Genomic DNA, 25203 nt, shown 5'->3' with positions numbered 1-25203 from the left:
GACAATGCTTTTCTTGTTTATTTTAATCATGTTAAATCAGTTTTCCTGCATGATAAAATTTACAATAATAATAAAAATAATAAAAATAATAATAACCTTTCATAGCTTTGTAGTAGATTGCTTAGAAATATATAAACTTTCTTCCATACAATGGAAAATGAGAGTAAATGCTCTTCTATAAGGTTCTCTCCTTTTTGGTGAAACAAGTTTTTATGTCTCTTGGGACACACTTAACTTGCTGCTGAAGCTGAATTAGGAAGCACTTCCTTGCTACATAGTACTTGACGAGAGAAAATAAAAAGAAACCCTCTTCTTTTCAGAAGCCAGGCCTGCTCTCTCTTCTCAGCTGAAAATCATGTTTGTTCTGCTGCTATCTGATCCTTGGCAGATTGAACAAGCTCTGAAAGAGCTGAGAAGCTTTTGATGTTGCTCAGCTGCAATCCCATCTTCTGTATCTAAAACAAAATATTACAGTTCATTTATTATTTTTTGCAGGCAAAAGCAGAAATTTCTTACTTAATCATTGCATGATCAGAAGCTCTATAAGACATGCACATAGAAACTTGTCTTGTGTTGACAGCCACTTCTTTTATTTAGCATGCATTTGACAAAGTTATTTTTAGGCAGCTGGAATAAGTATCATTTGACTTGGCTAACATTCCAGTTACTTTTGCTGGTTGGGACGTTTTGATGTTTGCCAAGCATGAAATAGCATGTGTGTGGGCAACTGCTGTTGGTACCTGATGAAGTGCACAACTTGAATACTTGCTAACGGATCTCAGTTTTGCTGCCTGGGGTGCAGCGTAATACAAAATAGCTACTCCCACCAAAAGAGCAGTGAGGAGACGGGAACACAATGGTTCAAATATGGAAATCTATTCCATTTTGATTGTTCACAGAATGCCTTCAGCTGACACCTGAAGGCCAACACTAAAGGTGAAAGATGTACCTCTAAGAGGAGACCATTTGAGGGACAGGGGTCTGCAAAGGAGAAAGCCCTTCCACTTATTTCCCACCCAAAATTTTAGTAGGGACAACAAGCAGATTCCTACCCACTTGAGTGCCAATTATAAAGACTGAGTTTGCTAACAGTGGAGGAGGCCCTCTTGCAGTTATTTGGGTCATGCGCGAAGACAACGAAACACCGTTGCACAGCCTGAAATAAATGCTTACTTCCCTTTCAAAGGAATGAAATATCTGCTTCCAGTTATTTCTGATCCATCTGTATTTACTCAGGCTTTCGTTGTATGGTGACTTTTATCCTCAGCAACAATACCTGAATAAGTGTTTCAATGAACTGTTGGTATTTTTCTCTTGGTATTGTGCTTTTATTGTTATTCTGCTGATGATTTTAAGATGAATTATACATCACCCTGAACCGCTCCCCTCTCATTTTATTTCACTTTTAATTTGTATACCACCTTCCTATGTTGCTATACACAAGGCGGTTTTCAGTGGTTTACAAGCTTTGGAAGGAGGCAGATTTATATACCCCAGATAAAGAAAATTGTTATCCCGCAAAAACACACATACATTTGTGTCTGCATCCAACTTACCTGAATTCCAAAGTGCTCCACATCCAAGGCCAGCTGCAGGCGGATTTTGTTATCATCACTCATGCCTCCATTTGGAGCGGTGCTATTTGCCATCACGGTTTTTCTTGCCTGCTTCAGCCTTTTCAAACTCTCTTCCATTTTCTTTACAGAATTCAGAATATCTGATATTGTCTCAAAGTACCTGAATAAAGAGATTCATTAATGCATTAGACTGTGAGCCCCTTACGGACAGAGTGATTAGCATTCAGAAAAACAACTCTAATCTGCTTTGAGCCCACAGGGCACAGCCAGATAGAAACAAACAAAATGTGTGTTTGTCGCTCTCACTAAACTCAACAGGACTTAAAAGTTTGGCTGGAACATCTCATAGCTGTTAATGCTTAGATTCTTCCTTTACCTTACCATTAAATTCTGTATACGATATCAGACCCCCAAAATCGACTATTATAAGTGCATATTTAGCATCCGGGACCAAAAATGCCATGTGGGACATGGGTAGCAGTTTCTGCAGGGCCAACTCCAAGTTTCTATAGGCTCTGGGCAATATAAAGGCAGTGGGCTCTGCAACACCCAGTCACATGCTGTTGCCAGTCCTGCTGCTGCATTCCATCACTGCAGAGCTGGGCTGTGTAGAAGGAGAAGGGAAGCAGCAGCAACAGGGAAAGTGGAGACTGATACAGGCCAGAAGACCAGGGTAGCATCAGTGTGGCTGGCCTAAACTATGGAGGAAAAGGGTCAAGGGAGGAGGAGTTGGCTTGCTTGCCCACGTGCACTGCTGGAATTAGTGCAGGAATTGGTACAGGCCTCATGAATGGAGGAAGGGAAATGCATTCCATCACTGCAGAAGGCTTGGCTGATGCAGCAGGGGCTGCATGATGACAACAATAGGAGTTAGGCAATCAAGCATGTCCAGTGGGTTCATTGTCTGTAAATGCCTTTGCATACAAAACAGTAAGATTCTAAAACAACAACAACAACAACTCCACACCAAAGTTTCCTGGGAACTACTGTTAACTGAAGACAACCTGGATTGTTTGAAGAGAAGAAGAGGAGTTTGGATTTGATATCCCACCTTTTACTCCCCTTAAGGAGTCTCAAAGCGGCTAACAATCTCCTTTCCCTTCCTCCCCCACAACAAACACTCTGTGAGGTGAGTGGGGCTGAGAGACTTCAAAGAAGTGTGACAGGCCCAAGGTCACCCAGCAGCTGCATGTGGAGGAGTGGGGAAGTGAACCTGGTTCACCAGATTACGAGTCCACTGCTCTTAACCACTACACCACTGCTGGCTTCTACTACGAAGGGAGGAGCAAAGGGGTTGTGCACGCGGCCAAAGTGCTCACCTACATCTTATTTTATCTAGCCCAAGATGTGATTGTCTTAACCCACAGTGGCTTGAGAAAAGTTGAGTTTTTAATGCTGAAATACCCTTGTGAAGTTGCAGTAAATTTTCACTTACTTTTGTGTGCTTTTGCCAAGGGCTCCTTCAAGCCACTGCTCAATTACAGCTGGTTTTAGTGTATCTTTGTAGTCATTCTTCAGTTGGTGGAAAGGTTTAAGAGCAGTGTCAACATAGGGCAATGCTTTGGTTGGCACCTCCTGGTTAATGTTACACAAATTGACAAGAAAATGAGTAAAAAGCTCATTATTTTAGAGTTCAAAACAAGCAAAGCTCAACATGCTCATACATAAGCAGTACATGAGAATTCAATACTAGGTAGTTAATCAAATGGTTTTTTAATACATATACATATCACCTAAACCTCAATTAGGTTCCTTTTTGAGCCTACACATTTGACTTTTTCAGGGAAAAAATGTATTTTCATTGGATTCCCATCATACCAGACATAAACATGCACAGAAATGGTTGGAGTAAGAAACTGCTTGCCTGATAGTGTTGAAGTGTGTTAAGTAGTAGTTTGTCTGAATTAAATGACAAAAAGCAATGGACCTGTTATCAAAGGTCCTGGGGGAAAATGGGAAACTAGAGATCTCAAAGTTTGTGTAAAGAGCAGGTCTGTTCCCATCACATATAAAGTGGGGAAAGGTTTTGGTTTGAGGACGTCTGCTGATGCCAGTCTGCAGTAATGCTATACACTAGGATTCAAACATCCAGTATTCCTACTACCTTGGCTTAGGTGGGCATGGCAGGCTCAATTGAGATCCATAAAGTGTAAATTAAACTAGGAGAAGTTGCAAACTGAATGTAACACAGATCATCATTAATCAGCATAATACTGTGCTCTTCCATCTCATATAGCTAATTGATGATATCTCAGGTAAGAAATTATATGCCAAAGCTACTGTGCTTCATGGGGTTGGGGGCTATCAGCTGCAGGTAAGTGGTCAAAACATTCTATGCTGCTGACACAAGCCTTTATTGTTTAAATATGAAGGATGTGTTACCTTATTGGTTCTTCTATATAGCCTTGGAATCTCAACTGCACTTTTCAGGCAACCGAAGCAAGAATCGCTTAACTCCTGAATAAGCTTACTGTTCAAGGTTGGCCAGCAACCCAGTAGAGAGTCCTTTGAGTCTTCCAGGGCTCCTGTAAAGAAAAAAACAAACTGTGGTAGAATCTGAGCTCCCCTGAGATGAACACACACTTTTGGAGTATTTCTTAAAACGTGTATACTGCCCTTCATTAGAAATTCCAGGGCTATTGCAACAGTCTTTTTCAACTCCCTTATCCCCCCCCCCCCCGCAAAATGTAATCAAGTAAAGAAGACAGATACTATTTATTATGCTGCGTTACACTGACAATTCACAGCATGGTCTTCCACGAGGTTTGGATGGGCGTGAAATGACTGGTTGTCTGCCACACCCAAAGCCCTGCTAGCTTGCTCCAGCCAGAACAAGAGGCATGGAGGGGTTGCCCCTCTTGCTTCCTGTGTGGATCTTCTTTTTCTTTATCATCCTCCACCACCACCATTGGTTCTAGAAGGGGGATTAATTAGGCCAATCCTGTGGCCTCTCAGATGAACAAAGCGCCTGGAATCTAACAAATCCAAGGCTGTCTCCTCCTCCCCTGCCCCACAACTGGAGCAGCCTTTCAAGGGGTCTAACATTAAGTAACAAAAAACTAGCAGTAACTCAATGTTCACAGGGCTATCCACAGACATATCAAGGGCCTCCACAGTGGACGTCCCACTCTGCCAGGCTCTTTTCCGCTGGTAGATAAGACACCACTGGTTCTTCCTATCCCTCTCTACTCAGCGAATCTGTGCTTGAGGATCTTTCTGCCCAGATGCATTAATATTCCAATATATCGCATTCATACACATACAAAAGGCTTGGGGGCAGTTGCTAAGAAACTGCCTGATTAAAGTTAGGCCATCAAGCAAGTCCTGTGGGTTCATGACTATTCTATGTTCCTTCTTCATATGCAAACATCTTCTCCTTTCCCTTTCATTTGTAAAGCTAATCAATAATAATAATAATAAGAGATAATAATAATAATAATGAGAGCCAGTGTGGTGTAGTGGTTAAGAGCGGTAGTCACGTAATCTGGGTAACCGGGTTCGCGTCTCCGCTCCTCCACATGCAGCTGCTGGGTGACCTTGGGCCAGTCACAGTCTCTCAGCCCCACTCACCTCACAGAGTGTTTGTTGTGGGGGAGGAAGGGAAAGGAGAATGTTAGCCGCTTTGAGACTCCTTAAAGGGAGTGAAAGGCGGGATATCAAATCCAAACTCTTCTTCTTCTAATAATAATAATAATAATAATAATAATTTTATTTGTACCCCACCCACCTAGGCAACTCCCAAAAAAACACTAAAAACAGAATAAAACTTCAAGCATTAAAAACTTCCCTAAACAGGTCTGCCTTCAGATGTCTTTTAAAAGTAAGATAGTTGCTTATTTCCTTGACGTCTGATGGGAGGGCATTCCACAGGGCGGACGCCACTACCAAGAAGGCCCTCTGCCTGGTTCCCTGTAACCTCACTTCTTGCAGTGAGGGAACCACCAGGAGTAAAATATGTATTATACTTGCACTGGCATTTTTGCTACCTCAGTTAGATCTAAATCATAGTTGCAATCACAGTAAAAAGTATTTGCAAACTGCGGTAGTGAAAAATATCAGCGCAGCTGTAATGCCACTTGATAGCTCACTCCAAAAATGAAGGCAAAGAAGATTTCTGAACAAGCAAGAAGGAGGAGAGAGAGGACCAAGCAAGCCACAGGCAATTTCCTAACCATAGCCTGCCAAATAAGGGTAGGGTGTCGCATGTATAAAATACTGTGCAATTTAGAAATTTCCTCAAATTATGCTGAATCTTCTTGAATCCAAAATAGTCTCCCTCATTAAACAATTTGTCTCCATTAGGCATTTGCCGATATACTTCCCAGCAGAGTATGTTCATTATATCATATCATCAATATGTAACAAAAAATAGCAGATACCTGAACTCACATTTACCTGAGATGCAGGCTATGTTCTTGAAACCAGTGGTTTCAAGTTTTGGTTTGATAATTTCCAACAATTCAGGAAACTGAAAGAAAAGTAATATTCAAACAATTACAGCTACGTTTGAATATGTTTTCTCGATATATTCAAATTCCCCATGCACAGAAGTGTTTCTTGTGTGCAACTACAGAATATAAATTTTACTCCAACATCACAAAACATAACATTTTGAAAATCAGCTATGCAAATGTCAGACGCAACAGCAAGAGATTCTGAATTCAATGCAGCACACTATGAAAGCCTCAAGGCAAAACATCTAGAATTCATGAAACAGTTTTATTCAAAATAGCAGATTTGCTCCTTGAAGCATTTAATTAATCTTGAACAGAAAAAGTGATCAAAAAGTCACACTCAAACAGACTTCACAGCACCCCAGTGAGCTACAAGGCTTGTGTTGCAAAATGAGAGCTTGACAGTTAAATCTTGCAGAGGGCTGAGAGGCTAATCAATGAAAAATTACACTGCAAAAACAAGCACATGGCTCACATCCCAAAGATACACAAAACCACAGAGCTGCTTTCTATAGAGAGTTGTGAAAAACTGAAGCAGCAGCAGCCATGAATGTTACAAATTGATGGCAAGTTAGGCTGCAGGAGATGAAATAATTCTCTTTATGACATAATGTACTGCATTATATCTTCCCTGCAGAGAGACATACTTTAAAGTAAACAGATAAACCTTGATATATCTAAACTCCATGGAACCAAAGGCACAAAGATTAAGGAATCTTTTCTGCATCTGCAACCATTATTCATACAACAGTCACAGAGATAGTATCAGCACCCTTTATGTGAGCATCCATTCTAATGCTTAAGGTTCTGGAAATTATAGCTATTACTGAACTGAAGCCTACCATTTAAAGATTTCAAAAGTTCGGTGTCAGGGTGGGGTTAATGGCAGGACAACAAAAGTGGACTTTGTGAACCCTTACGGTGCCTAAGAGACAGAAATTATATGTGTGTGTGTAAGCAACAACCATTAGCTCAAATTGAGGATACAGTAACCATAAGTACACTCAACTTAATTAAACACATTAGTTAATATAAGCCCTCCAGATGTCCAAATAAGTATCAACACAAGATTGACACTTTTAAAAATATGTTCAAATGCAGCTAGGGCAGTGAGGTCCTTAGACCACTGCATAATACAGTTGTACCTTGGACCTCAAATGCCTTGTGACTTGAACGTTTTGGCTCCCAAACGTTGCAAACTCGGAAGTGAGTGTTCCAGTCTGCGAACGTTTTTTGGAAGCCGAATGTCTGACGCAGCTTCCGATTGAGTGCAGGAAGCTCCTGCAAGCCAATCAGAAGCCGCACCTTGGTTTTCGAACGTTTCCAGAAGTCAAATGGATTCCGTTCGAGAACCAAGGTATGACTGTAGATGGCGGATGTTTATCCTTCTAGGCTTGAAGTATAATTTCCTTTTCCTGGTTTTTCTTTTTTCCTTCTTTGTTAAATTTGCTAAAAAAATTTGACAAGAATAAGCATTAAGAAAAAAGTTCAGTATCAGAGTCAGCCAGGCTCCAAGAACGTTAGGCCTGATTTGATACTTGACATGCAAACCAATGAAGTATACTAACCCATTCCTGAAGCTTATCCAGATCTGAAGCAACAAGCACCAGCTGAGTGGTGGATATGGAAGCTAAAGGCTGAGACTCTGGACAAGAGTCGTTTCCTTGGTCTTCAACAGAGCTTGGGCACTCCTTGCTACTGCTTGACAATGATTTTTTATCCTTTGTACTTTCGTTAGAGATGGGCCTGAGTAAAAGCTGCGATACGAAAAATGAAAATGGCAAAGAGGTTATTGCAGACATACTATACACCAAACAATACACATCTCAGCACAATGTCCATTCATAAGTAAGTTCCACTGATTTCAATGGGAATTGCTCCCTAGCAAGTGTACAGAAGACTGTAGCCTCAGGTTATCAACATATTGCCTTAATTTGATAAAGCTACAGTGAAACAGCATTTTGGCTTGTCATACAGGGTTTAGACAACCTCCTAAAAATAACAACTATAAGAGTTGAAAGGAGTATCATAGAACTTTGAGAGAAGCCTGTAGCTTTCCTCACCTCACTAATAAAAAACGAATAGCGCGCTACAATCTGCAGTGAAAGCTTCCAAAGGCGATGTGTGAGCAATGGCAGAAATATCTGATCTGACCAACACTTCTGCAGACTCGCACATGCAACATGTGTTGCCAAGAGGCTGTACGAACTTTGAGCTGAAAAGAAAACACAGGAAAAGTTAAATTATCAGTCACAATCCAGAACTGTGGCCCTTTGCAATTTTCAAAATTATCCCAATTAGACCAGCTATATTATGAATGTTTATGAATACATTTTTGCTTTTATTCTCTTATTTCCAATCCTGTACCCATACCTGCCCCATAACTTCTGTACAGCACCAATGTTTGGAGGATCACTGACACATCTTGTGTAAAGACAGATAAGCCAAAGTGACAATAAATAATCCCGAGTCAAATATTTAGCTAACTTAAGGCCCACCCCCACCCCTCACTTAATTCTGAGGAAAAGCAACTAACAGCCACCCAAGATTATTATTATTAATAATAATAATAATAATAATAATAATAATAATAATAATATTTTTATTATTTGTATTCTATCCATCTGACTGGGTCACATCTGACTGGGAGTCACCCTGGGTGGCTCCCAACAAACTATTAAAAACATGATAGCTGGAGGTCAGAGGTAGACACATCTTATGGATTCTGGGTAGCAAAGCCATAGCTGCGGAGGAAGGGGAAAGGAAGGCTGCTACTGTTTCCTTAATAATCTATTAGCTTTTTAAAGGAGGGTTACCTCTCATTACAGAACTATGGATGGAGATACAAAAGCAAAATAATGCTATGCTGTGATGGTGCACATTTTATTTCAGTGTTACACAGAGGTTGTAGAACTACCTGTTTGTCAACTGTCCCTCCAGTCATACACCATTAAATGACACAACATTTAGGGCTGTAAGTGAAAGAACTTTTGTCTTCTCTCCAGTGCAATTCATTCTTCATTCCTAGCCACTATGTCTAGCCATCACTGCTACCCAACTTTTAGGCAGTGCAGCAGACAAGATTTCTGCCATAGTTGATGTCATCGGCTAAAGGCAGAAATCGTTCTTGAGAATTATTTCCTTGAGTTCACCCTTAGACACTATACTATTTTTCTTAAAGCATAGCTGAAGTTCCCATCAGTATAAACATGACAGATATAATTGTGAATTGCTTCACAATTAAAATGATGCTTCACAATTAAAATGATTATTTGTCATTCATTCTCAAATCCTCATTGCACATGCTAATTACAGTGAAGATGTAATTTACCTGGAGCTTCTTCTAAGTCATCAGAAAAGGCTGTTTCTAAGGCCCCCGCTATTTCTCTAAACCTAAAAAATAGAATTAAAATCCTAATTAAAATTAATATTTGGCATCTTACTGCTGCACGCTGTAGTCCAATTCCCCCAAATGTATTTCAAACCCGAATACCATAAGAATCTGTATAACACAGCAGCTATAACTGCTCCCATGTAATAGAAGAATGACAGCAGGAGAATGAGAGGCAGTATCAGAATGAGTGTTAGGTATGGGGTAGAAACAGAAGAGCGTTCGAAGAAGAGTCTGAGAGACAGAGCAGTTAGTTAATGTTGTCATCTCTAAAGAGACTGCCCCATCCTCTGCAAGGCCAATATACATTCATTCAATTCAACCCCTGGTTGTGCACTGTAGTTTCCTATGTTAGTTCTTGCTGTTATGATGAGTAAAAAAGCTGGTAAATTTCAGGAATAAAGGCCATCCCCAAATGGATAGGCCTGGTAGAGAAATGCTGGACCTTGCGAGGCCCCGAGAGGTTTCCCCAGCCTCTAGTTATCACCACTATTTTAGCATCTCTTTAAAACAAAAACTTGTGAGTTTTGCAAGCTGGGACCCAATTTAAAGTTGCACTAGCCTTTCTCAACCTGTGGGTCCCCAGACGTTGTTGAACTACAACTCCCATCACCCCTAGCTAGCAAGACCAGAGTTCAGGGATGATGGGAGTTGTAGTCCAACAACATCTGGGGAGCCACAGGTTGAGAACCGCTGCGGCTAGAGGGAAGTGCAGATTGGTTAAGAAGCTTAAAGGGAAAAGTTTTACATTGAAAGAGGGAGGGGGAAGGGGAGCAGGGATGTGCCTTAGTTCTCAGAGTTGCTTCTGATGACCTCTGGCTGGCTAGGCCTTATGACCGTGGCACCGATGGCTGCCTTTTATTTGCTAATGGACACTGCCACAAGGTTCTGCAAACAGTTCTAGGGGATGGAAATCAATAGTTCTTTCTGATACCCTGAACATTTTTGTTTTTTAAAAAAGAAAAGTACTATCACAACCAAGTTTTCAGAAATATAAACAGAAGCAGCTTGTAAGCTTATCTGTGTTTCAAAAGAACATGTGGCAATTGCTATCAGTCTATCTGGAGGAACGCCACAGAGTGCAAAGGGTCCAAGGAACACCACAGCCAACTCAAATGTTTCAGTCCAATTAAGCAGGAAGGTTTGGTTACCTTACTCTGGGTTTGCTGCTAACATTTAATTATTTATTCAATAAACAAGTCTAATTCTTTTAGGTACAGCTTTGTTTCACTTCACTTCACTTTTAAATCAAGCTGTTACGAGAGAAAAAAAAACTTAGTTTATTAACCACATGAGTTTTAGTCAATCAACTGAATTTGCATATGAGTAAAAATAGTAATTCTGAAATATGAAGCATAATTTGTAGATGATGGATTCCTGTTGTAGGTTACATTATCTTCTATTTGAAAACGTATGACATCACAAAAAGGTAAAATCAGACGGAATGTAATTGTTAAATTTCCAAACACCTAATAGGAGAAACTGTTCCTGTTCAATCCACATTCTACCTCATAGTAGGAAAGCTGACAGAATAGGCAGCTGCAAACCACAGATAATGTGTAAGATTTGAAAAACTGTTCTATTTCAGTACTTGTTGCACAAAAAATGGAGATATATTTGGATGCTGTTCTGACAAACAGCATGTTATGAGACCAAAGGACATTTATTCCACTTTTCAACATTTTTGCCTTTGTAGGTTTCAGCAGGCAGCAAGGGACTGTGTCTTTCAAAACATGAAAAATATTTTTATCTAAATGAAGTAATTTCATGTCCCCTAAAAATAAAACTCAAATACCAACCTTATTTGGAAATAAACAGGCAAATTCCATTTATCATTAAAGCTGTGGTAGGAAGGATGTGACCGTAGTCTTTTAACGCTGGCTTGTGAGCCACACTGCCGTTCAAATTTTCTCACAAAATCCATGCTTATAGTGTATTTCTGAAGAAGGAATATTTAAGGTATATCTTTAACATACAAATATTGCAATAACATAGTGCTATTTATCAAGCTCTCTGAAATCCAGAATATCAGATATATAATTAGCAACAGAACTGGAAAACTAACTAATTTTTATTCGGTATATTTTGTTTTGTTTTGTTGCAGCTCCTTGAGGGTATCTTTTGATGAGCATGATGAGCAGAGATAACACAACTTCCAATTAATCAGAATTGAGATTTTTAGTCAATTGAGCAGGTTAAAAGGCCTAGTACTAATGCACATCAAATGATGCTTGCTTGTATCAAATGATACTTCATGTTGACATTCTTTACATCAATATTATTGTTAATCTCTGTATAGAAAATTAAATACATGACACTGCTCTTAGTTGTTGAATTTGAGCATTCTGTATTTCAAAAATCATTTTCTAGTTTTCATATTAAACTAAAGGCCTACATTCCTTGGTTCACTGTGTTAAAGAGAAGGTTAATATGCATATTTTAAATTACCTCATGAAATGCATCTGGGTTCCCAGGATTAAACAGTGATGGCAGCTTAACTTCTAAACCACGAACTATTTCTGGCCACACAGAATTTACCAAAAAATCATATCCAGGAACACAATTCCCCTTTTCGCTGCAAAATTAAATAAACATTTTTCTTAGAAATACTTAAAATATAAGCATTATCAATAATTATACAAAAATTTACATTAGTAGGTTTGTAGCAAATCATTTGAATATTTCTACTAGCTTAATGTCAACTTATTCTTGGTTTCTTATCATTTTAACATCTTGTCTTTTTGATACTACAATCAAATCCAAATTAATTAACAGATACTTCTATGAAACATATAAATCTGCTTATACAAATCTGTGGGGATATACTCAGTCTGGGAAAACTTTATAGATATAAAAAGTCCTGCTCAGCACAGAGCTGGTATTCTGGGCAGAGGGCATTTAGGAAGAAAATTTATAGCACAGCAGCCCATGAACCTGCACAACCGGTAGGTGAATATCGCTACCCAGAATTGAGTTTAAGGGTGCTTCCAAATGGGCATATCCTATCCAGTTGTTGCTCTTCTGCTACAAGCTACACATGAAACTGCAGCCAACTTTCCACATCACTCAGAACATGTTGCACTGCATGCTTGTAACATCTCTCCATTATTAATTATTATTATTATTACTACTACCTATACCCCGCCCATCTGGCTGGGTTTCCCCAGCCACTCTGGGCGGCTTCCAACAGGAGATTAGAAATTTATTAAAACATCAGTCATAAAAAAACTTCCCTAAACAGATCTCCAGATCTCCACTCTTCAGATTTCCACTCTTCCCTAAACAGATATCCAGATCAGCACCCTCCGGAGGACTTAATTCATTTCTGACTCTATAGCACAAAGATGTTGTTCAAATGGGTGTGTGGTTGATTCAGGGTAGGATCTTGCGATAAAGAGGGCAGGCAAAGATAAGGAGAATCATTCTTTTCTCCCAAGTCTCTTGAACAAAGCTAAACATGAGGTGCTGGGCATGAAAGGTTAGGGAAATGGGTTCTGCAAATATCAAAACCACACCTCTTTCAAAAGGCGGGTGAGTCTTTCTAAAGCTGTCAATAGTTGTGAGGCTTGTGCTATGCGTTCGTAGTTTTTGAAGCTGTATTTTCTGAGGCATAAGAATACATGGAAGCATCATGGAAGAAACATACTAGGAAGTCCATGATGTAACAACTTTGTGTGGAGTAGCAATTTCAGTGTAAATACCTCATTTGAAAGAAACCTAAGCTCAGGACAAGGAACTGGGGGTTGGACTCGATGGCCCTTGTGGTCTCTTCCAACTCTATGATTCTTAACTGGGTATGCAGAAAGCCCTATTGTGCACTTGATAATTACACTATTGGACACTCCAGCAAATGCATATATCAGTGAGGAAAACACTAAAAGGCAACAAACATGGCTTACTTCCTCAACAGCTACTGATAGATAGTTAAGTACATCCTGAGCCTGTGCATAGACGTGATATGGGCTGGACACATTCAGTGTTCATCCATATAGTGGGCCATGTATGTGTCTGATTTTAACCTCAAAAGGTCATGTGTTTCAAAGGAACTGAACCCTCCCTGTGGTCTGTTGACCGTAGCATTTTTATTCTAGTCCAACTCATTCTGGAGCTTAACTATGTGAAAAGAGGTAAGGACGTAACGTTGAAAATGAAGCAGGACTCAGTTTCCCTCAAGAACACATAATAATATAGACAGGAATGGGAAACACATTTGAACATTATTGTGGCTGCCCCAGGGAGGAAGAATAAACTTTGTTTTCTTCTTCCGTGAGTTCCAATTTCTAAATGTAACCAGCATCACATACAGATTAGGATTTATACCCCATTTGATAGTTCAGAAACTTGGGAGGCAGAGTGAGGGAATTAAATGTTTTACAGTTCTCGTCCATCACAAACAAAATATTAATGATTTTCTCTTATGAAAGAAGATTAAACCTATTCAGGGATTAAGAGAATTGAAATGTTAGCAAAATGTTAAGTCATAGGAAAGAGCACCACAATGCCTGGATAATTAGGAAAGTATTTCTGCAGTTTCGAGAGCTAAATCCTAAGCACCAATAATTGCAGGATACTGTGTTAACTGGAACAAAATAAATGGATTCAATTTAGGTGGCCTGAATTTAATTGCAATATGAATTAGGCACTTATTTAAGGAGATAGCAATCCGAAATAATAGGCAAAGTGCTCAGTCATGTAGTTCCACTAGTCAGATTTACAATCTCTTTTTCTTTTTTAATTTTATATAGACAAATTAGCAAACTACATTTTCCAACAATTAGCTGTTACATGCTGTAACACAATGACCCATTAAATGAGATAGCACCAACCTAGTACACACACATTCCAGAACTTAGACCAACAGTAGAGTTACTACAGTAGATACACAACACCCTATGTCTTGATGGAGTATTGCCCTGAATCTACTGACTGTAACCCTAATTCTGCACCACAGTCAAGCTCATAGACTTTACACTCCAGCCCACAGCTTCCTGTTGCTTGTGATTCTTCTTGCTGAATGGTGGACATCAATTCTGTAAAGGCTTGAGTTATAAGTTTTCTAGTTCCCCAAACCACTACAAACATCAAATCCAAACAAAATACATGCAGGTGATTTGAAATTAGCTGTTGAAATCATGTCTAGCACATATTTGGAAACACCTGAATATACCAGATGTGCTAGCCTGGATTAAGAAATTAATTCATTAATGAAGTGACAATAAAATCAGACACTTTCAGAATGAGTTGAGGTTATTCTATTGAACACCCCGCCCCCCCCCCCCCCGGAGACCACAGACAGGAATGTGGTTCTGATAACGGTTTACTGAGTATGAAAAGAATATTTAGGCTTTTAATCTTTTTTCTTTGTGGAAAACAGTTGCATTTTCAATAATATTCTCAGCAGGTTACAGCATCTCTATTCTCTACTGTAAGCTATTGATTTTCTGCAGATGAGGATAAAGAATTCTGGTTGCATCATTTCAAATCAGACTAAATCACACTCAAGAGTAGCCCCACTGAAACTGATGCACCTTAGCTACAACTAACTCAAGTCCACTGACTTCAGAAGGTCTACTTGTTTTGCGACCGGGATCCGTTCTGGAGCCCCGGCTGCTAGCCAGCCGAAGTGGACGCTAGATGAGGTGGACGTTCGCAGAGGTATTGTATTGTCCATAGTTATAAGTGAAACCGAAACAACAATTGCTCACGCCATTTAACAAAAAAAGGTTTGTGTTACCTTGAAATACCTCCCCCTGTTACTTCACGCAAGAGCCGGCAATGGAGAGGAACAAACTCCAGCAATTTGTTGTACATGGTCTGGAGGCCATTAGGACGAGATTGAACAAACTGCTCCACAATCACCTGTTAAAAACATCTAGTATCAAATTAAAGATGCCAGACAAGAATTCCAGTGCAAAAAAGATTAAAATATCTTCCATCTACAGCCCAAAGTCAATAATTACTGCATTATCATAGCAATGCTCAAAATGCTGTTTAATAGGAGATATAAAACAGTTAAATTAGCTTTCAGTTCCTACATGCAACAGCCTCCCGATGTTGTAACACACTGACACCATATTTTTTTTAGCACCTGAACATATTCAAGGTCTAGTGGCATATATTATTTATTAAATTTGTAGATCTTAGGGCAGTTCACAACATAAAAATGCAAGATAAAAATACAAATGTTCAAATAACCTGCTTTCTGCTCTAACTTTCTTTCTGCTGAGTTCTTTTTCATAAGTCAGGAAGAGCCCCAGAAGTACTAGACATATATACAAAACACAATGTATTCTCCTGAGTCAGTTGCCTCCAGCTTCACTTACCTCATCTACATATGGTTTCACAAGCACTTCACCAACTAATGCTTCAGCATCCCGTGTTTTGTCTATTGTTGCATAGGTTCTCAAGCAATGACGGATTATGTCAATATTGGAAGTTTGAAGACCTTCTAAAAGCAGCCCTTCCAGGGACTGCTGCAGCATTGCTGTTATCCCAACTATTCGCTATGATTTTCAAAAAAAGAATGAAAAGAATTGTTATTGCTGTGCCAGAAAAATTAGAAATATCCACTAGTTTTATTTAGTCATTTAAGAACTGCATTATAGCCTCAAAAACCACCAATCACCAATATACTGTATTTTTCCAAGACGATGCTTTTTGCTAAAAAAAAAATCAGGCAAAAATTGGGAGTCATCTTATAGACAGATAGTGAATGCAGAAGGGGAACGTGCGATTAATAGCAGCAGCAAGCAGGAGATTGGCAGCGGTGATTGGGCAGGTGATTGGTGGCTGCGGCAAGGCCTGCTGCTGATTGGCTGTGGCAACTGGGCAGGCGATTGGCGGCTGTGGCGAGACGGGCAGGCGATTGGTGGCTGCAGCAAGTAGGCAGGTGGGTTGTTGGTTGTGGGGAGCGGGCAGAAAATTGGCGGCTGTGGCGAGGTGTGCGATCAGCAGTGGCAGGCAGGCAGGTGAGCGATTGGTGGCAGTGACCTCTCCTACCCCCCCCCAAAAGCTAAACAACTTAATTTCTTAATTTTGGGTTAAAAAAAATAGGGGTTGTCTTATACTTGGGGGAGCCTTATACACGAAAAAATGCAGTAGGTTAAAATTCTAATCTGAAGTTTACCAGAAATCCAACCCTTAATGATTTTTATAGATTATCATTGAATGGCTGTTTAAAATTAAATTGTTTTAAACAACATGCTTGAATATTTGGGAATAATAACATTGGTTGAGGTATAATTTGAGTTAATATTACATTTATTACGTGTGTTTGCTACTAACAGTAGGAAAACTACTACTCCTACAAAGGTGTAATTACTGAAGAGTGCTGAGCATTGTACTCACAACAAAACTGATATACTGTATTTGTTAGAGTTCTGGATGGTAAACACTGCTGAGCATGTGGGTTAAAAGTGTAAAAATATAAAACAATTTGTTGAAAGGATGACATGTTCTTTACATACTGGAGCAGTAAATATCAGAACAATGTACTGCTATACATACAGTTTTAATTGATAGACATGATTTGCTTATTTTTATAAATATATTTTTTTAAGCTTTAGAATAAGAAGAAGAGTTTGGATTCGATATCCCGCTTTATCACTACCCTAGGGAGTCTCAAAGCGGCTAACATTCTCCTTTCCCTTCCTCCCCGACAACAAACACTCTGTGAGGTGAGTGGGGCTGCGAGACTTCAGAGAAGTGTGACTAGCCCAAGGTCACCCAGCAGCTGCATGTGGAGGAGCGGGGACGCAAACCCGGTTCACCAGATTACGAGTCTATCGCTCTTAACCACTACACCACACTGGCTCTCTTTAGCTGAGATAATTGGTGATTCGGCTGCCAGAAGGCAAACAGAAAGCAAGCATTTCAGTCTCCAACAAACAAGATTTTAGGGACTTTAAGGAGAAGAGAACACATTGGCTGACTGTTTGGGAACAGATACAATTTTTTCATTCTTCTTGTTCATCACAACTACAGTCCAAGATAAATGCATGAACTTTCATAATGATGGCACCACTGAAAGTCCACAATATTATTATGATTTAATTGTGACAACTTTTTTTTTGTAAAACAAGGCAACATACTTACTGGTTTCAGCTTGTCTAGGAGTGGCATTCCTTTGCTCTGTACTGCATGAAACTGTAACTGGTTGAATTCTGTGGCAATTCTTTCTAAAATCTGTCCGGTCAGAAGTGGACTTGCAAAGCAATTGGCACACATCAGGATACGATTTTGATAAAATAATGGCAGTAGATAATCATAATCCCTCTCCCCCCCCTTCACACAAACACACAGTCTTTTCCTATATATGTATGCGTGTATATATACGCAAGTTCATGTGATTTCCTCCCAGCTCCCACAATCCTTTTGCATTTAGTGTGACCAAGAAGATCCCGCAACAGGGCTATGCAGTTAGGAACAGGCTTGACTCTTAATGGCGGAAGCTTTCAGAGGCCTCAGGGCAAGGGGCAAGCAATTCTGTGTCCCTAATGCACCCCCTTCTTGTCTTATGCCTGGGCAAAACCTACCCAGTACCTCCAACACAATAGAGGCCACATGGGATAATGCAACATGTCTACTCAAACCAGCTTCAAAGCAACTGAAAAATGCCAGAACATAGGAAGCTGTGCCAGGCCCTGTCTCCTCTGTCAATTCCAAGGAGTGTCAGAATCCCAGGTGGATCTCCTATCTTCAGAGACCAGCTAGTGAACCCTTGCAAAGCCTAGAGATATGCTAGGAGATTTGTGAAAACAGGCAAGACAAATGGGCATTTGCTTTTTAAAAAGATGTACTGAATGCAAAGACCAAGAAGATTTCAGAGGCTATGAAAATGTCCCAGTGTTATGTCTTCATATGTGATATTTTTCTTACAGTGGTATCACAACACGTAAGTACAGTGCATGCTCTGTTCATCATACATGAAGAATGCATACATGATTGTTTCACTAAGCAAGGGATCAATCATAGGTTTCTATCACATATACAGGTCATGAAACGGGCACTGTGTCTTGCACAGGTTTGTGTGCACACACCTTCCATACATAGAAACAAGATTTAAGCAGGGAAAACATGACCATAGCTCCCTTTTGTTGCTGACACAAGATAAACAACAACAACCATAGAGCCATAGGGAAAATCTACAACTAATTTACTCCAGAACAGCCCTATGAAAGTCAACAGACTGCTCCACAAAAGGGTACACAGGTGGCAGGACAGGTGCTCTGCTAACTGTAAAATGGCATTTGCTATTTGGGCATGTTATTATGACAGAAGCAATTGGTGTATCACAAACTAGCTTCTTTAAATAGTTGCTTCCTCCCACTTTGGAGTTTCAAGATGCTGGTATATAGATTTCAAAGACAGACAAAACTAAGCAAATGCATCTTGCTGATCCCATACCTGCTTCCTTCTAGTGATGACATTTCTTTAGAATTTTGGGAGTGCAGAATTTTCTCAATTTTCTCAACTGCTTTAATAACTTGAATAAGTCTCAGGACACACATCTGGTTGGTGAGGGGAGAAACAAAGAAAATAAAAACTTCTCGTATTGAATCTGATATATTTTCTTCCCAACAAATTTGCAGGTATTTTGGGGAAATGATTTGACTCAATAGATAAGGAGCTGGAAGTAATAAACCTATTACAATGTGATCTCTGAAGTGCACCACTATGCCAAAGGGACCCCCACCTCTCCACTGCCGAGGTTAATAACTGTATGGAGCTCCCATGTAAACCTGGTTCTTCTTGGCATAAGGAGGGGAGGTGTGTTGTGTCAGAACTGCAACACGTCTTAAAGACAGTGCCTTCTGTTACCACATTCAAATAAATGCATAAGAAAAAACAAGGAACCCAAAAACTCCCTATGACGGCCTTTGTCCATGTTTAGCGTCATTTAAATGCATACTGTTCAGTGCAAGTGGGAAACAGTTTAAACAGTGGAATCCTACACATGGCTGTTCAGAATTAAGTTCCACTGAGTTCAATGGGACTCAGGTAGGTGTGTACAGGACTGCAGTTGGCAGAGCAATTCAAAAGAGGAAGGGAGAAAGAATCAAAGGCACAGAAACTACGAAATCCAAAGCTCTGTCAGGCTCATGTAGAGAGGGTAAACTTGTTTTTCCTCCCTTGCCATTAGCTCTGAGGTCCTGTCCATCAGTTTCCCTCCCATAGGTTTCTGTGCTTCCTGCTCTTGGTCTCAGTTTTCTTCTTAGCTTCTACGGCCAAAGGGGAAAGTGTATTCTATCCTATAACTCCTAGAACACTCTTCAAGAGGACATAGGTCATGCCTTGAGAAAGTGAGTTAGAAAAAGTAAGGCTCTGATCTTCTAGTAAAGCAAATCTGCCTTTACTAGTGCCTTTACATTTTGCCATGTCAGAAGATTGAATGTGCTCTCAAACTAACGATTAAATTTCCATATGGTGGTATATATGTTCCATTTTGCCCTTTTGCCACAAAAATGCAATAAATGGAGCTGCCTGTTGTACCTTTTTCCCCCTGATATCTTCTTGTTTAGACACACGTTCATCAATTGCTCGAATTCCTTCACTGACACATGACTTAAGACTCTGGAAAGGAAAAACATACACACTCCGTATTTCCTCCCAATTAAAACAAGCAGTTCTGTGCACATATGAGTTAACATCTCTCACACAGATTAATCACGTCTTTTGTGCCTTTCTAAAATGCATAAGCACGTTATGAACAAGGCCAAAATATTTATTCAAAGCCAAATCTCAGGTGCTGGACACTTCCTATTATGTGCTCAGCTGGAGCTCCTTTCCCTGGAGAAATATCACTTATTCCAGGCTGTGCTATAGTGACTGCAAACCCATCTATCCTTTGCAACAAGTCTTTTCTATGCTGAGCTACATTTGAAAAGTAAGATGGACATGATTGCAGGGCTTGCTGGCCATAGGCAATTTCCAATTGAGCATGATCAGGGACACATTGCAATCCAACTGGCACCATCCCACTGTTGATATAACTTCTGTTTGTGTCTGATAATTCCTAAGGTCCCTTTCCAATATTATCTTAGCAGCATGGGAGCCAAAGCTGTATTTTTCCAGTGCTACTTCAGTAACATAGGATGTCTGAGGTCACAGGCAACGCAATGCTGTTCATCTTGGAAGCTTAGTCAACAGTGACGTAGTCTCCCATGTACCTGGGGCTTTCATCATTCCCCTGTCAGCATAGGAAGGAAACATCCTTCCATGATCTAAGGTAAAGTGTACCTTACAAGTTCTGGATGGCAGCTTCCCTACTGCTTTCTGTGTGGGAGCATCAGTTCTGAAGAACACGACCCTTTACAAATTTCATTTTCAGAGCCTTATTAGATTTCAGTAGAGCCACTTATAATCATGAGTTTCCAGGCAGTGACAAGACAAAAGGAGTGTAGCTCCTGGTTCATTAGGTAGATTAGTAATGAAACGGTTATGGAGAGTGAGGTAAAAGAGCTCAGGGAAATTAAGTATGAGGAAATTCAGCCCAAACAGAAGCAACACTTTATGTCTTGCTTTCAATTTAATCTAACTGTGGTCCTGTAGTAAAAGAAATGCCTCAATATCTAGAAATTATTCTAGTTATCTTTTCAATCAATTGGTTCAGAGAAATTCCATCCCATTTCTATTATTTCAGTTCATGAGGTCACCTAGCTAATCTTGCATGTATTGCTGGTTATTAATATTATTTCCTATTTTAATGCTATCTGGATATTTAATCAACACAGCCCTACTTTCCTTTCCAACACATAATACAGTGGTGCCTCGCAAGACGAAAAGAATCCGTTCCGGGAGTCTTTTCGTCTTGCGGTTTTTTCGTCTTGCGAAGCAAGCCCATTGACGTAGTAGCGCTATTAGTGCTATTGGCTAAAAAAGGGCTAAAAACGGCTTTTTGGGGGGGGGGATTAGCGGTTTTGCTGCTAAAATGCTTTTAGCAGCTTAGCGATTCAGAATAAGGGGTTTTGGAGCAAAAAAAAAATTCGATTTTTTTCGTCATTTTTCGTCTTGCGAAGCAAGCCCATAGGGAAATTCATCTTGCGAAGTGCCTCTGCAGACGGAAAACCCTTTCGTCTTGCGGGTTTTCCGTCTTGCGAGGCATTCGTCTTGCGGGGCACCACTGTACATTTAACTTTTAGAAAAAAAAGAGGTGAATTAAATAAATAATGTGTTTTTTAGAAACAAGTATTTGCTGTTCTAGGGGGGGGGGGGAGAAATTGTTTGGCTAAATATACTTTATGCATAGTAAAGGTAAAGGGACCCCTGACCATTAAGTCCAGTCGCGTACGACTCTGTGGTTGCGGTGCTCATCTCACTTTACTGGCCAAGGGAGAGCAGACAGCATCCAGGTCATGTGGCCAGAATGACTAAGTTGCTTCTGGTGAACCAGAGCAGCACATGGAAATGCCATTTACTTTATGCATAGGTTAACATAAATGTATGTCTATGGTGTTCTTGTCTCTGTTCTTACCACACAGTTAGGGCTCCTACAATGGTTTCTAAATGTTCTGACAAAATGTATTTTGCTGTTTCATGAAATCCCCTGTCAGCCCCATACAGAATTTATTTGGTTTCTCAATATTTTCAAAATCAGACAATTGATAAGAGAAGTTATTTCAGAACATACCATAACTTCCTCTCGTAGTTGTCCTAAAGGCACTGAAAGCTGATTAAGGGCTTTGTCCATGCCAACCTAAATAAATTGTCCAAACATATTACATATTACGATTAATGAGCAGTTGAAACTGTGTATGTGTATATTTTGTAACAAATTACATTTCTATTGAAAACAAATGTAAAAAATGTTTACAATCAGTACTTCAGAAGACATCCCAACTAGCAAGTAATCCTGACTATTATATTTTCCTAATGGCTGTCTGTCATTGGTACAACAACAGAGATGGCACTTGTACATTGCTAACTTGCAATCTCTGGCAAGCTTGCTCCAATCCTGCACAGAATTATCTGTGAATGACTGCTGAAATCAAAACAACATAAACTGGACAAAAATGGAAGACTGTGTGTCCACATACTCTATATGTGCAGAGCGTTCAATAGGTACCTTATCTTTAGCGCCGTTATCAGCACCCCATGCCAACTTAAGAAGACAGAACAAGGATCTGAACCAAAGGGACCCATTTCAAATCTACACTCAGCCAGGAAACCCATTTAGTGGTATGGAACAAGTCATCCTAATGAACATTAGAAGACTTTTTAAGAATTGCATATTCTATCTATTTTCAAACGTATCAAATGCTGTAAAAAACAAAACCTTATCTATCCATTCATACTCCTTGAAGGAAAAGTGGGATGCAAATATGATGTGAGAAAGAGCTTTTTATATATATTTTACCTCTGGACTATTTAACCTCTCTTTTCTAGCATGCATCAATTCACAGCAATTGCACACACTTTTTCATATTACAGCTAAGAGATTTTAATCCAAAGGTGTTTTTTATTTACCAGTTGTCTTCCTTCTGTTTACTGGAGTATCCTATGACATCCTGAACACCCACCTCAAACAGCCTATTCACATACCAAACCCTTGTCTAGAAGCTCCCAGTATCTCCTTAAAATGTAAGACCCTCCAAATGTTGCTGGACTACAACTCCCATCATCACTGACCATTGGCATGGTGACTGGGGCTGACAGGAGATGCAATCCAACAACGTATGTAGAGCCACAGGATCCTGCTTTTGGAAGTATGCTGAATATTAGCATCTTCAAATATATATTATTAGTAAACTTAAACACTAAGATTAGTATATATAAAACATCCAATTTGAAACTTACTAGATTGGTGGAAAGATTAACAAAGTCTGCATAATCCTTGTTTATGAGCTCTATCATGGCAGTTTTAAGAAGTTTGTAGTAGAGCTCAAGATCATCCCGAAGCTCTTCCAACTGAACACGTTTCCTGCACTCTGACACAAAGTGATCGACATCGAAATCCGGCTATATATGAAACAGGTAAATAATAATAATAATAATGATTTAAGAAATGGCTCATAACAGAAAATGCAATTCCTTGTAAAAGCAGTTTGTGTTTATCTAACTTCCAAGCATGCTTGAAGTGAAGGGATAAAAATGAGGCCCATGGAATAGGAAAAGTATTTGTTCTAAATGAAACACTAAAATATAAGATGTGTAAACACAGTCTTATTGGTTTGTTAAAGTGCTTTCTGTCTGTAAAGCCTAATTAATTGGTACTATTCAAAATAATATTAACAATGATGATGATGATGATAATAATAGTAATTTATTACTTCTACCACCCATCTGACTGGATTGCCCCAGCCACTCTGGGCACCTTATAATAGAGTATAAAAGAACACATGATACACCAGACATTTAAAGCTTCCTGATACAACGCTGCCTTCAGATGTCTATGGAAGGTCATATAATTGTTTATCTCTTTGACATCTAATGGGAGGGTGATTCACGGGGTGGGCATCACTACCAAAAAGGCCTTCTGCCTGGTTAATAATAATAATAATAATGGGTCTGACAGCATAAGACCATAAGAAGAGCCCTCATGAATTAGGCCAAAAGCCCATCTAGTCCAACATCCTGTTCACACTGTGCCCAACAAAATCCCTATGGGAAACCTAAAAGTAGGACATGAGTGCAACAACAAAGAATGTTTTAAAGTTGTATAATTGCTTACATCCAAGAATTCCCTTTATTTTATTTTTTTTAGATATTTTAAACAGTACTTTTTCAAGGAAACAGCTATGTGTCCAGAATTAGAATCGCTGAATTGTAGAGTTGGAAGGGGACTTGGATCATCCAACCCAAATTCCTGCAATGCAGGAATAGGCAACTATTGAACCCATAATCTTATCAGCACCATGCTCTAACCAATGGAGCAGCACACTCTGAAAGAGCCAGCCTCCCTGTATGATGGACAGTATGACAGGTGAAATACAAAGAGCTGTCTGGCAGGCCGCAACACAAGGATGCCTCACAGGTTCAGAGGACTCAAATCCAACACGGGCGTGAGTTCTCCATAGGAAACGTCCTGGCTGGGGCATCTAGATTTTAAACGGGTTCAGAATGAAAAATGTGTGCGTGCAACATACACGAAACATAAAAAACCTACACGAGATGCCTGCCACGCACAGGCAGCCTGGACTTCCTTGTGGGAATTTAATAATGTGCAAATGGGGCTAGCAATAGGAAGTGTACATATTCATCATTAAAAAGAGGTGCATATACCCCTATCTCCCCCACATGGAGAAAAACAACCTATAAATCTCCTCTGACAACCCTACTAGGAGAAAAATGAGCTACTTTGAAGGGCTTTCCGGGGGCGGGGGCAGGACTAGAGCTTCCCTGGGGGGGCGAGGCCTGCGAGTCACTCCAGTCCAGCCAGGGTCAACCACAGACACGCATCTCCCCCTACCATCTCCCCACACCTCCCAAGTTGCCCCTCCTCGCCCTTCAGCCCCGGCTTCGGCCCAGCCAGGCGCCCTCCTGCCCAGGGGCCTCCGCCTCCTCACCTTCATAAACTCGTCCTTGTCGAAGCACAGGTTTTCAGGTCCCCGCGGTAGGTTCATATTCCACGTCTCCATGGCTGGCTGGCTGGGCTCCGCTCCCTCCCGGCGACCCGGAGCCGCCACGTCTCTTTCCCGGATCTCCGCTCGGCTTCGGCTTCGCAGTCGACACAAAATGTACGCGCGCGCGCCACACTTCCGCCAGCACCGCGGCGCCGAGACCGGGCACCGCCGGCCGCCTCCTGCGCTCGGGAGGGCGGCCTCCAGCGGCCTACGGCCTCACT

General features: G+C 40.3%; 1 protein-coding gene across 1 annotated transcript; it reads right to left on the bottom strand.

Annotated features, from left to right (window-relative positions):
* On the bottom strand, window positions 1–25182 carry COG2 (component of oligomeric golgi complex 2). The gene is made up of 18 exons (XM_083434096.1): window positions 24926–25182; window positions 23217–23378; window positions 22051–22116; window positions 19914–19994; window positions 18828–18931; window positions 17517–17625; window positions 15746–15925; window positions 15157–15281; window positions 11871–11997; window positions 11222–11361; window positions 9363–9424; window positions 8095–8246; window positions 7600–7788; window positions 5973–6045; window positions 3960–4102; window positions 3013–3152; window positions 1557–1737; window positions 1–455 (listed from the first exon to the last, which is right to left on the bottom strand). The coding sequence occupies exons 1-18, from the start codon at window positions 24995–24997 to the stop codon at window positions 354–356; spliced, it is 2208 nt and encodes a 735-aa protein (XP_083290222.1). The 5' UTR covers window positions 24998–25182; the 3' UTR covers window positions 1–353.
* Between the last annotated feature and the right edge of the window lie 21 nt (window positions 25183–25203).

This window comes from Podarcis tiliguerta (genome assembly GCF_965153285.1).
Source record: "Podarcis tiliguerta genome assembly, chromosome: 3".
In the NCBI taxonomy this organism is placed as follows: domain Eukaryota; kingdom Metazoa; phylum Chordata; class Lepidosauria; order Squamata; family Lacertidae; genus Podarcis; species Podarcis tiliguerta.
Note: the sequence above shows the minus strand (reverse complement) of the source record. Positions and strands in the feature narration are given on the sequence as shown.

Bases quoted from the DNA above. Each gene is read 5' to 3' on its own strand.
- COG2 (XM_083434096.1), bottom strand. From the start codon at position 24,997: ATGGAGACGTGGAATATGAACCTACCGCGGGGACCTGAAAACCTGTGC. The intron at 22,117-23,216 runs GTAAGTTTCAAA...CAATTTATTTAG, and splicing joins TTAATCTTTCCACCAATCTA to GTTGGCATGGACAAAGCCCT. The intron at 9,425-11,221 runs GTTGGTATTTGA...TCTATTTTTTAG, and splicing joins CCTGTTTATTTCCAAATAAG to GTTTAGAGAAATAGCGGGGG.